This window comes from Babylonia areolata, chromosome 14 (assembly GCF_041734735.1).
Source record: "Babylonia areolata isolate BAREFJ2019XMU chromosome 14, ASM4173473v1, whole genome shotgun sequence".
In the NCBI taxonomy this organism is placed as follows: Eukaryota; Metazoa; Mollusca; class Gastropoda; order Neogastropoda; family Buccinidae; genus Babylonia; species Babylonia areolata.
The window spans coordinates 192,021-206,261 of NC_134889.1; the positions used below are offsets into that span (position 1 = coordinate 192,021).

General features: G+C 50.1%; 1 protein-coding gene across 1 annotated transcript in view; it reads right to left on the minus strand.

The window, feature by feature from the left end:
* Positions 1-244: 244 nt before the first annotated feature.
* The window catches only part of LOC143289705 (multiple epidermal growth factor-like domains protein 8), a 150,079-nt gene continuing 136,082 nt past the window's right edge, over positions 245-14,241 (minus strand). The window contains exons 36-37 of the mRNA XM_076598755.1: positions 8,453-8,550; positions 245-1,375 (exon numbers count right to left, since the gene is read on the minus strand). Of these exons, the coding sequence (XP_076454870.1) occupies positions 407-1,375; positions 8,453-8,550 (1,067 nt within the window). The 3' untranslated portion in view covers positions 245-406. The remainder of the gene's footprint in view (positions 1,376-8,452; positions 8,551-14,241) is intronic.

Genomic DNA, 14,241 nt, shown 5'->3' on the forward strand with positions numbered 1-14,241 from the left:
GTGTGAGGAGTGTTGGGGGGGGAGTGATGGGAAGGGTGTGAGGAGTGTTGGAGGGGGGGGAGTGATGGGAGGGGTGTGAGGAGTGTTGGAGGGGGGGAGTGATGGGAGGGGTGTGAGGAGTGTTGGGGGGGGAGTGATGGGAGGGGTGTGAGGAGTGTTGGAGGGGAGGGGAGTGATGGGAGGGGTGTGAGGAGTGTTGGGGGGGGGGGAGTGATGGGAGGGGTGTGAAGTGTTGGGGGGGGAGTGATGGGAAGGGTGTGAGGAGTGTTGGAGGGGAGGGGAGTGATGGGAGGGGTGTGAGGAGTGTTGGAGGGGGGGGGAGTGATGGGAGGGGTGTGAGGAGTGTTGGGGGGGGAGTGATGGGGAGTGCTTGGAGGGGTGATGAGAGGAGTGTGGGGGGGGGGGGTCAACAGGGGGAGAAGCTGGGCCGACGTCTCTGCAGAGGTTTGTGAGCGAGCTGTGGGGGAGTGATGCGCAGGGTGAGGGTGGACCCCATGCACAGTTTGCAGGGCGCCTGCCAGGCCCCGGGCAGCTGGAACAGCACCGTCCCCACCGCCGCCACTCCGTCGTCTGTTGGCTCCACCGCTATGGGAACCACACTCAGCGGGTGGTGGGGGTGGTGGTGGTGGTGGGGGTGGTGAGTCCGTGAGGGGGCGTGGGGGGGCACGTGGTGTCCCGGGGACAGCTCCATGGGGTGGGGGTGGAGGTGGGGATGGTGGTGTGGGTGGTGGGGGTGCAGGCGCAGCATGGGGCGAGACAGACGGCCGCGCCGGTTGTAGATGGTGGACATGAAGGTGTTGCCCCCGCCCCCTCCCAAGTTGAAGCTGAAGCCGTCCAGCCCCACCCCGAAATGGTCGCTGTCCCCCAGCCCGTCGTCAGGCTCCAGCAGCACCAGCACCTTGGCGAAGGGCCGCGACGCCATGCACTCCATCTCTCTCTCCCTCAGCTGCCGGGAGCGGCGCGCGTCAAAGGCCTGCTTCACCTTCCACAGCATGACGCACAGTGCCAGGAACAGGAAAAAGCAGGAGAAAAAGACAGAGAAGAAGACAAACAGGTCGATGTGGGGCTGGTCCTGACGGAAGTACAGGATGCCGTACGTCTTGTCCCCCCCGGTCCCCTCCCTCTCCCGGCTCTGCACGATGATGTAGAAGCGGGACACACGCAGGTTATGGTCCTTCTCTGGCAGTGTGATCACCAGCCTGAAGCGCACGTTGCGCACCACCAAGATGCTGTTCTTCTCTGTGATGGTGATGTATGTGTTCAGGCTGCTGGCACGCACATGCTCAAACCGGTACTCCCCAAAGGCAGAGATGTCCTTCGTGCTGCGCTTGTGCCGGGAACTGGCATCCAGAGGGGGGTGCTTCGCTATGTCCACCTGCAAACATGGCTAGGGTCAGTCAGCACAAACATTGCACTATCAACTGTTCTCTGCTACATGTAGTATGACTGCACTCATGCACTGGCTTCATCCCTCTCTACATGTAATAATAGCCACAGTCCTGGGTGCATGATACATTGGCTACATCCCTCTCTACATGTAATAACAGCCACAGTCCTGGGTGCATGGTACATTTGCTACATCCCTCTCTACATGTAATAATAGCCACAGTCCTGGGTGCATGATACATTGGCTACATCCCTCTCTACATGTAATAATAGCCATGGCTACATCCCTCTCTACATGTAATAATAGCCACAGTCCTGGGTGCATGATACATGGGCTACATCCCTCTCTACATGTAGTTCTAGCCACAGTCCTGGGTGCATGATACATTGGCTACATCCCTCTCTACATGTAATAATAGCCACAGTCCTGGGTGCATGATACATGGGCGACATCCCTCTCTACATGTAGTTCTAGCCACAGTCCTGGGTGCATGATACATTGGCGACATCCCTCTCTACATGTAGTTCTAGCCACAGTCCTGGGTGCATGATACATGGGCTACATCCCTCTCTACATGTAGTTCTAGCCACAGTCCTGGGTGCATGATACATGGGCTACATCCCTCTCTACATGTAGTACCAGCCACAGTCCTGGGTGCATGATACATTGGCGACATCCCTCTCTACATGTAATAATAGCCACAGTCCTGGGTGCATGATACATTGGCTACATCCCTCTCTACATGTAATAATAGCCACAGTCCTGGGTGCATGGTACATTGGCTACATCCCTCTCTACATGTAATAATAGCCACAGTCCTGGGTGCATGATACACTGGCTACATCCCTCTCTACATGTAGTTCTAGCCACAGTCCTGGGTGCATGATACATTGGCTACATCCCTCTCTACATGTAATAATAGCCACAGTCCTGGATGCATGATACACTGGCTACATCCCTCTCTACATGTAGTTCTAGCCACAGTCCTGGGTGCATGATACATTGGCTACATCCCTCTCTACATGTAGTTCTAGCCACAGTCCTGGGTGCATGATACATTGGCTACACAGGAATCTGTGTCTCAGTTCAGGCTGTCACTGAGATCAACCTTTCCTGAGCTGTCAGTAAGTGACAGGATTCTGGGCTTTTCGCCCGTGACTGGCATTGGAGGCAGTCGTGTCTGCTTTGATCTCTTCAGGGCTGTTTGCCCGGTTTTGCACTCTGCAGTGGGGATAGCTTTTCCTCCGAGTGTTTGGTGCTCTTCGTTCAGTGTTCTGTGTTCTGTGCCTTTCAGCATCTGGGTAGCAGTACCCACCTGAAAGGTAAGACAAGACTGTATAGACAGTTCAGCCATGTTGTTTCGTCCTTATGTGTTAAGAAATTTTTGTCTGTTCGGTATATGTTCATGTCCATTAATAAGAGAGGAGGATTCCGACAGAGTAGCTAGTGTTGGGTTTTCAACCGGTCAGCAGAACGTTCTGGGGCAATCCAGTGAGAAGATCAGTCATCATGGTGGTCTGGCGAGAGGATGTCCAATCAAAGACGCTGATCCAAAACAGCATAAGCTGTGGAGTGTCCCGGGTTTTGTGAGGGGGAGTTGTGGCTGTTAGTTTTCTGGGGGTTGAGGGAAGAGACGTGAAGGTTAAGCTTGCAATGAGTTCGTGGTGTGCAAAATATGCCTTGAATTGTTGTAGACTTATGTGATTTAAGGAGTGTGGTATTTTGCTTTGGGAGAGATTAAATGGATTCTACTTCAAATCTGTTTCTTCATTCTCAATGTCTGTAAGTACCCAATAATTAATTTTTGCTCACTGGGTTGAAGCAAGTTTACTGCCTAGTCGACGTGAGTTCCACAAGTGGTTTTGAAATGCAGACAAATCCATATGGTTAGATCTATGTTTTAACAGTGACGTTCACTGTTCAGATAATTATAGTTGAGTTAGCGTTGTTAAGTTTGGTCAATGTGAGATTGATTGCTGTCTGGTCAAGTAGATGTTCGACGATTTAGATCTGTTCAGTTTCAGATCAGTTGTGATCATCAGCACTGGTGTTTGGTCAATGTGAGAGTGGCTGCTGTCTGGTCAAGCAGAGGTTCGACGGTTTAGAATTCTTGGGTTTCAGATCTGTAACTGTGGTTATCAGCGCTGGAATAATTTTCTGTCTTCGAATAAAAGTTTCCGGGTCAGCTTCTGTCCAGGCTGAAGTTACTATTCTGTTCTAGAGGGATTGCTTGGGCAGAAGTCAATAGTGTCTGGGTCTTCCTGCAAGTAACACGAGGTGTGGCTCTTGTGGAAGCTGAACACAATGGTGATCCAACCTGATCTCAATTCTTTACACCAGAGAGTCTATGTTCCCACTTTCCGTGTCTTCCACTGACTTCCCTGTCCATCCACTGACTTCCCTACCCTTCCACTGACCATCCGCCCTGCGAAGAACTCTCTTTTGGGGTGCCTTAGTGCGTCCCTAACATGAGAGTGAACACTGTAGCCGCACCTCCACGCCACGTTAATGTGGGTGTTCCTCAGTCAATGACATGGAGCAGGGTGGACATGACGCAAGTCGTGACGAAAGTGGCACGGGCGCGGACGACCGGCGCGATAACAAGACTAGATCTTGGCATCCCCCATCAAGAGGAGTCGCAGACTAGACTGGTCAGGCTGGAGAGCCATAAAACCTCCTAGGAGATGGAAACTCTGATCTCAAAATCCCCCAGCTATGGGTGAAATAACAACCCCGAATGGGCACATCCACCCTTACGGAGGTTCGTCCAACGAAGGCAGAGGACAGGTAGATATGCCCATCACCCACCATCGACGGACACCCCAGCTGCCTGGACAACTTCGAGGGCGTCAGCATGGATGCAAAAGATGCTGCGGCCATCCAGGTCAGGGCCAGGGGCGAACCACACCATAGCTTGTGGACCTCGGCTGCTGGTCACCCAACGAAGTCGGCGTGGAATCTGACTATGCTCCGGCATAGTGTGGGAAACCCATTAGGGGCAACGAGTCCACACACAACCCTCTAAATGATCATGCCTCAGACAAAACAAATGGATATTTCGATGTGGTGTCGTCCGCGTGGACCTATGCCAGGCGGGGATGGTGCCGGGCCCTCTACCTCAAAAGGGCCCACCTCAGCAACTGGCGGCTCTGCGGACCTGGGACTCAGGGAAAAGCAGAGTAGAGCTACTGGTCACAGCTCTCTACCAACGACAGCCCTAAGAATAGTACAGTGGAACGCGGATGACATCCAGCAAAAGAAACCAGAGCTGCAGGCCTTCCTGAGAGACAACAAAGTGGGTATCATCTGCATTCAGGAAACCCACCTATCAAAAGACCGCAGATTCTTTGTCAGAGGGTACGATGCCTTCAGACAAGATAGACCAACTGGACTCAAAGGGGGAGTCAAAGGGGGAGTTTTAACCTCGTAAGACAAGGCATCCCGGCAGTTCTGACGGCCCAATCAGCAGAAGGGGAACTTGAATTCATCACTATCAGAACATTCATGAAGGGCGAAGAACTCTACATCACAAACTGCTACAGTTCACCAAGTACAAGGCTACACCTCCACACCCTCCAGCTGTTTACAGAGAAACATCTCATCACTGGTGACTTCAATGGCCACTCACCCGCATGGGGGTATGAGACCACTGACTCCAGAGGAGAGGAGACCAGGACTGGATGACGGACAACCAGTTGATACTGATCAACAAGCCTCAGGACAAGCCATCCTACTACTCCAGAGCCTGGAAAAAAAACATCCACCCCCGACCTTGCCCTTGCCACGGAAGACATCCAGAAGCGGGTCAGTAGAGTCGTCAACAACCAGCTTGGTGGAAGTGACCACCTACCCATCACTCTGTAGACCACCACAGAATACTGCAAAAAGAGAGCCAGCTGGAACTTTAAAAGGGCGAAATGGACAGACTACCAGCTCCATGTAGAGGCCCTCTGTAACATCACCTTCACAGACGACGTCAACCGGAACACAAAGCATTTGACGGAAGCCATTCTCGGTGCAGCCAAGAAATCCATCCCCCGTGGATTCAGGAAGGACTACAAACCCTACTGGTCCAAAACACTGGCCAATCTCCATCAGAAGCTGTCCATGGCCAGAGAAAGCATGGAACTAAACCACAACACTGAGACAACCACCAGCCACAATGAGCTGAAAGAGGAGTTCAACACCACCAAAGTCAGGGAACTCCAACAAAGCTGGCATGACAAGACATCATCGCTCAGCCTGGAAAGCAGCACAGGGGAACTATGGCGACTTGTCAAGACCTTCAACGAGGACGCCACATCCACTCGTGGTACAACAGTACTGGAAGAAGATGGCAGTTTCCACATTGGGAAAAGTGCAGCAAATCTCCTTGCAGACGCCTTTAGAAACGAAAGCATAATAAAGGTCCCACCACAAAGAAGGAAAGAAGTTGAGCGCCAACTTCAGAATCAGACTCAGCTGCAGACCATCACGTCCCCAACCATGACCTCAAACTTTACCATGGCAGAACTCAACGATGCAATCAAGAAGCTCCAGAACAAGAAAGCCCCAGGAAAAGACAGAGTCTGCAACGAAATGATCAAGCACCTTGGGCCATCTGCTAGACAGAAGCTACTTGAGCTCTTTAACCAGTTGTGGAACACCGGTATCTTCCCATCAGCGTGGAAGGAAGCCACCATCATCCCTATTCTGAAAAAGGAGAAAAACCCCAAGAACAAGAACAGCTACAGACCCATCAGCTTGCTCAGCTGCCTCAACAAGACTCTCGAGCGCATGGTCAACGAACGACTGATGTGGCACCTAGAAACCAACAACCTAATCACCAAAGAACAGACGGCCTTCAGGAAAAATAGAAACACTGAAGACCAGCTCATCCACTTGGCACTGTCAATAGAGAACGCCTTCCAGGAGAAGAAGAAAGTCATTGCCACATTCATAGACCTATCCAAGGCTCCAAGGCCTTTGATAAGGTGTGGAAACTAGGCCTCCTCCTGAAGCTATCGACTATGGGAGTGACAGGGCATATGTTCAACTGGGTCAAAAGCTTCCTGAGCCACAGAACAGCAAGAGTCAAGCTCAACGGCAGCCTGAGTCACAATATCACCATCAGGGAAGGAGTCCCACAGGGAGGCGTCATCTCTCCCACCCTCTTTGTCGTCTTCATCAACGACATCACACAAGGCCTGACCACCCACGTTTCCCGAGCCTTGCATGCTGATGACTTTGCAATGTGGAATAGCGCTCAGTCCACCTCAACAGCAACAGTCAGGATGCAAGACGCCTTGAACAACACCTCAAAATGGGCGCAGGACTGGTGTGTCACCATCAACAGTCTCAAGACAGTGGCCACCTGTTTTTCTCTTTCCACCACTACTGAGAACATCAAACTGACGGTCAACAACCAGCAAATTCCACAAGAAGACACACCAACCTACCTCGGTGTCAAACTGGAGACTGACATGGAACCCCACATCAAAGAGACAGAAAAGAGGGCTACAAAAAGGCTGTCCCTCATGAAGAAACTAGCGGGCACCAAATGGGGAGCCAACAACACCATCCTCAAACAGGTATACACAGGCAACATCCACCCAGTAATGGAATACGGATCATCAGCCTGGGCCACTGCTGCACAAATCAACACAAGCAGGCTGGCCAAAGTGCAAAACACAAGCATGCGGATCATCACTGGGGGACTGAAAACCACTCCCATCATCACCCTAGAAGCAACCACAGGACTCGCTCCCCTGGACACCAGACGAGAAGAGAAAGTTCTCATACAGCATGAAAAACTCCAAAGACTTCCCTCACACCCAGCCCACCAACAGCTGCAAGTACCAACCAAAAATAGACTGAAGAGAAGCAGCTTCAACCACCTGGCAAAAAAACTGCTGAGAACCCACAGTGACATCCTCCCCAGCACCCCTGAAGAACGAGAGCCTCTCCAGGATGCCGAAGAATGGAATCTTCAGCAGGACGGCGTGTTCTACGCTACAGACGTGCCAGGAGTGACCAGCAAGGGAGACCAGCCAGACTACATGCTGAAGACCCTCACGCTGGAGATGCTGCACGCAAAGTACAACGCCTCAGTGTGGACTCGCATCTACACTGATGGATCTGCTGATGCAGCCATTAAGAATGGAGGAAGTGGAATCTACATCAGTCACCCAGATGGCCACACCTCTACTCACTCTCTGCCTGCGGGTGGACGCTCGTCAAACTACCAGGTCGAACTTACTGCTCTGAGAGAAGCTGCCAGACTGATCAATGCAGAACAACACCCGCCTGAACACGTGGTCTTTCTGACAGACTGCAGATCAGCCATCCAAAAATTGCAGTCACCCAGTGAGCAGTTGGAAAGAGACACACAGCACCTGCTTGGCAATCTCTCGCTACACACACACGTCGCTGTCCAGTGGATCCCTGCCCACTGTGGTCTGGCAGGAAACGAGGAGGCGGACAGACTGGCCAAGTCTGGCAGCAGACTGGAGCAGACAAACCAGCCAGTGTCACACAGGGAAGCAAATACTCTGGTCAAACGAAAATTCAAAAACACATTCCAGCAACAACACAGCCATCCACCTTATGACCAGATGCCTCACCTGCAGCGATTCCAGCAGACAATCATATTCCGACTACGCACGGGGCACTGCCACCTGCGAGACCACATGTACCAAATGAAGCTGTCACACACTCCTGACTGCCCGTGTAAGACAGGCCCACAAACCCCGGAGCACATGCTGCAGTCCTGCCCCCTGTATCAAGATGCACGGACGCAGCAGTGGCCCTATGGAGCCACATTGGCAGAATAGCTCTGGGGCACCAAAGAAGACCTCATCAAGACCACCACCTTCATTTCCAGCATAGGACTGCAAGTCTGAGACCATGATCACGGGGAACGCAGAAGAAGAAGAACTGACCATCCACTGTCTTCCCTGGAATTCCACTGCCAGCCTCCGTGGCTGTGTGCCACATGATCCTGTTTACCTTGTACTAATGGTCCACATTGACAATGTAAGGTCACGATTCACACATGAACAAAGACATCACAGTGGTCCTGTTTACCTTGTACTGAGGGTCCACATTGACAGTGTGAATGCCGTTCATGCTGTTCACAAACACTTGGAACATGTCCTCTCGGTTGGAAAAGTACACGTCCGCATCTATACACAGATACATCAAAGCACCATAACACTTCACACCTGTACAGAGACATCACAGTACTGTCACAGTTCACACCTGGACAGGTCACACTTCACACCTAGACACAGACACAGCACGGTCGCATTTCACACCCAGACAGGTCCCACTTGACACCTATAGATACATCAAAGTACAGTCACAGTTCACACCTGGACAGGTCACACTTCACACCTGTAGAGAGACATCACAGTTAGTTACAGTTGACACAGACATAGTAAGGTCACACTTCACACTTGGACACAGACATAGTAAGGTCACACTTCACACCTGGACACAGACATAGTAAGGTCACACTTCACACCTGGACAGGTCATACTTCACACCTGGACAGAGACATAGTAAGGTCACACTTCACACTTGGACACAGACATAGTAAGGTCACACTTCACACCTGGACACAGACATAGTAAGGTCACACTTCACACCTGGACAGGTCATACTTCACACCTGGACACAGACATAGTAAGGTCACAATTCACACCTGGACACAGATATAGTAAGGTCACACTTCACACCTGGACAGGTCACATGTCACACCTGGACACAGACATAGTAAGGTCACAATTCACACCTGGACACAGGCATAGTAAGGTCACACTTCACACCTGGACACAGACATAGTAAGGTCACACTTCACACCTGGACAGGTCATACTTCACACCTGGACAGAGACATAGTAAGGTCACACTTCACACCTGGACAGGTCACACTTCACACCTGGACACAGACATAGTAAGGTCACACTTCACACCTGGACACAGACATAGTAAGGTCACACTTCACACCTGCACAGGTCATACTTCACACCTGGACAGAGACATAGTAAGGTCACACTTCACACCTGGACACAGACATAGTAAGGTCACACTCCACACCTGGACACAGACATAAAAAGGTCACACTTCACACCTGGACAGGTCATACTTCACACCTGGACACAGACATAGTAAGGTCACAATTCACACCTGGACACAGACATCACAGTAAGGTAACAGTTCACACCTGGACAGGTCACATGTCACACCTGGACACAGACATAGTAAGGTCACAATTCACACCTGGACACAGGCATAGTAAGGTCACACTTCACACCTGGACACAGACATAGTAAGGTCACACTTCACACCTGGACAGGTCATACTTCACACCTGGACAGAGACATAGTAAGGTCACACTTCACACCTGGACACAGACATAGTAAGGTCACACTCCACACCTGGACACAGACATAAAAAGGTCACACTTCACACCTGGACAGGTCATACTTCACACCTGGACACAGACATAGTAAGGTCACAATTCACACCTGGACACAGATATAGTAAGGTCACACTTCACACCTGGACAGGTCACATGTCACACCTGGACACAGACATAGTAAGGTCACAATTCACACCTGGACACAGGCATAGTAAGGTCACACTTCACACCTGGACACAGACATAGTAAGGTCACACTTCACACCTGCACAGGTCATACTTCACTCCTGGACACAGACAAAGTAAGGTCACACTTCACACCTGGACACAGACATAATAAGGTCACACTTCACACCTGCACAGGTCATACTTCACTCCTGGACACAGACAAAGTAAGGTCACACTTCACACCTGGACACAGACATAATAAGGTCACACTTCACACCTGCACAGGTCATACTTCACTCCTGGACACAGACAAAGTAAGGTCACACTTCACACCTGGACACAGACATAATAAGGTCACACTTCACACCTGGACACAGACATAGTAAGGTCACACTTCACACTGGACAGGTCATACTTCACACCTGGACAGGTCACACTTCACACCTGGACACAGACATAGTAAGGTCACACTTCACTCCTGGACACAGACATAGTAAGGTCACACTTCACACCTGGACACAGACATTGTAAGGTCACACTTCACACCTGGACACAGACATAGTAAGGTCACACTTCACACCTGGACACAGACATAGTAAGATCATACTTCACACCTGGACACAGACATAGTAAGGTCACACTTCACACCTGGACACAGACATAGAAAGGTCACACTTCACACTTGGACACAGACATTGTAAGGTCACACTTCACACCTGGACAGGTCATACTTCACTCCTGGACACAGACATAGTAAGGTCACACTTCACACCTGGACACAGACAAAATAAGGTCACACTTCACACCTGGACACAGACATAGTAAGGTCACACTTCACACCTGGACACAGACATAGTAAGGTCACACTTCACACCTGAACACAGACATCACAGTACGGTCACAGTTCACACCAGGACAGGTCACACTTCACACCTGGACACAGACATTGTAAGGTCACACTTGACACCTGGACAGGTCATACTTCACACCTGGACAGAGACATAGTAAGGTCACACTTCACACTTGGACACAGACAAAGTCACACTTCACACCTGGACACAGACATAGTAAGGTCACACTTCACACCTGGACAGGTCATACTTCACACCTGGACACAGACATAGTAAGGTCACAATTCACACCTGGACACAGATATAGTAAGGTCACACTTCACACCTGGACAGGTCACATGTCACACCTGGACACAGACATAGTAAGGTCACAATTCACACCTGGACACAGGCATAGTAAGGTCACACTTCACACCTGGACACAGACATAGTAAGGTCACACTTCACACCTGGACAGGTCATACTTCACACCTGGACAGAGACATAGTAAGGTCACACTTCACACCTGGACAGGTCACACTTCACACCTGGACAGAGACATAGTAAGGTCACACTTCACACCTGGACACAGACATAGTAAGGTCACACTCCACACCTGGACACAGACATAAAAAGGTCACACTTCACACCTGGACAGGTCATACTTCACACCTGGACACAGACATAGTAAGGTCACAATTCACACCTGGACACAGACATCACAGTAAGGTAACAGTTCACACCTGGACAGGTCACATGTCACACCTGGACACAGACATAGTAAGGTCACAATTCACACCTGGACACAGGCATAGTAAGGTCACACTTCACACCTGGACACAGACATAGTAAGGTCACACTTCACACCTGGACAGGTCATACTTCACACCTGGACAGAGACATAGTAAGGTCACACTTCACACCTGGACACAGACATAGTAAGGTCACACTCCACACCTGGACACAGACATAAAAAGGTCACACTTCACACCTGGACAGGTCATACTTCACACCTGGACACAGACATAGTAAGGTCACAATTCACACCTGGACACAGATATAGTAAGGTCACACTTCACACCTGGACAGGTCACATGTCACACCTGGACACAGACATAGTAAGGTCACAATTCACACCTGGACACAGGCATAGTAAGGTCACACTTCACACCTGGACACAGACATAGTAAGGTCACACTTCACACCTGCACAGGTCATACTTCACTCCTGGACACAGACAAAGTAAGGTCACACTTCACACCTGGACACAGACATAATAAGGTCACACTTCACACCTGCACAGGTCATACTTCACTCCTGGACACAGACAAAGTAAGGTCACACTTCACACCTGGACACAGACATAATAAGGTCACACTTCACACCTGCACAGGTCATACTTCACTCCTGGACACAGACAAAGTAAGGTCACACTTCACACCTGGACACAGACATAATAAGGTCACACTTCACACCTGGACACAGACATAGTAAGGTCACACTTCACACTGGACAGGTCATACTTCACACCTGGACAGGTCACACTTCACACCTGGACACAGACATAGTAAGGTCACACTTCACTCCTGGACACAGACATAGTAAGGTCACACTTCACACCTGGACACAGACATTGTAAGGTCACACTTCACACCTGGACACAGACATAGTAAGGTCACACTTCACACCTGGACACAGACATAGTAAGATCATACTTCACACCTGGACACAGACATAGTAAGGTCACACTTCACACCTGGACACAGACATAGAAAGGTCACACTTCACACTTGGACACAGACATTGTAAGGTCACACTTCACACCTGGACAGGTCATACTTCACTCCTGGACACAGACATAGTAAGGTCACACTTCACACCTGGACACAGACAAAATAAGGTCACACTTCACACCTGGACACAGACATAGTAAGGTCACACTTCACACCTGGACACAGACATAGTAAGGTCACACTTCACACCTGAACACAGACATCACAGTACGGTCACAGTTCACACCAGGACAGGTCACACTTCACACCTGGACACAGACATTGTAAGGTCACACTTGACACCTGGACAGATCATACTTCACACCTGGACACAGACATAGTAAGGTCATACTTCACACCTGGACAGACACAGTAAGGTCATACTTCACACCTGGACACATAGTAAGGTCACACTCCACACCTGGACAGGTCATACTTCACACCTGGACAGGTCACATGTCACACCTGGACACAGACATAGTAAGGTCATACTTCACACCTGGACAGACACAGTAAGGTCACACTTCACACCTGGACACAGACATAGTAAGGTCACACTCCACACCTGGACAGGTCATACTTCACACCTGGACAGGTCACATGTCACACCTGGACACAGACATAGTAAGGTTACATTTCACACCTGGACAGGTCATACTTCACACCTGGACAGGTCACATGTCACACCTGGACACATAGTAAGGTCACACTTCACACCTGGACACAGACATAGTAAGGTCACACTTCACACCTGGACTAGGTCACACTTCACACCTGGACACAGACATAGTAAGGTCATACTTCACACCTGGACACAGACATAGTAAGGTCACACTCCACACCTGGACACAGACATAGTAAGGTCACACTTCACACCTGGACAGGTCATACTTCACACCTGGACACAGACATAGTAAGGTCACACTTCACACCTGGACAGGTCACACTTCACACCTGGACAGGTCACATGTCACACCTGGACACAGACATAATAAGGTCACACTTGACACCTGGACAGGTCACACTTCACACCTGGACACAGACATCACAGTAAGGTAACAGTTCACACCTGGACAGGTCACTCTTCAAACCTGTACAGACATCATGGTACAGTCACAATTCACACCTGAACAGATCATAGTTCACATCTGGACACAGACATCACAGTAAGGTCACAGTTCACACCTGGACAGGTCATGGTTCACCCATGGACACAGACATCACAGTATGGTCACAGTTCACACTTGTACAGATACACCACAGTAAGGTCACAATTCACACCTGGACACAGGCATAGTAAGGTCACACTTCACACCTGGACACAGACATAGTAAGGTCACACTTCACACCTGCACAGGTCATACTTCACTCCTGGACACAGACAAAGTAAGGTCACACTTCACACCTGGACACAGACATAATAAGGTCACACTTCACACCTGCACAGGTCATACTTCACTCCTGGACACAGACAAAGTAAGGTCACACTTCACACCTGGACACAGACATAATAAGGTCACACTTCACACCTGGACACAGACATAGTAAGGTCACACTTCACACTGGACAGGTCATACTTCACACCTGGACAGGTCACACTTCACACCTGGACACAGACATCACAGTATGGTCACAGTTCACACTTGTACAGATACACCACAGTAAGGTCACAGTTCACACCT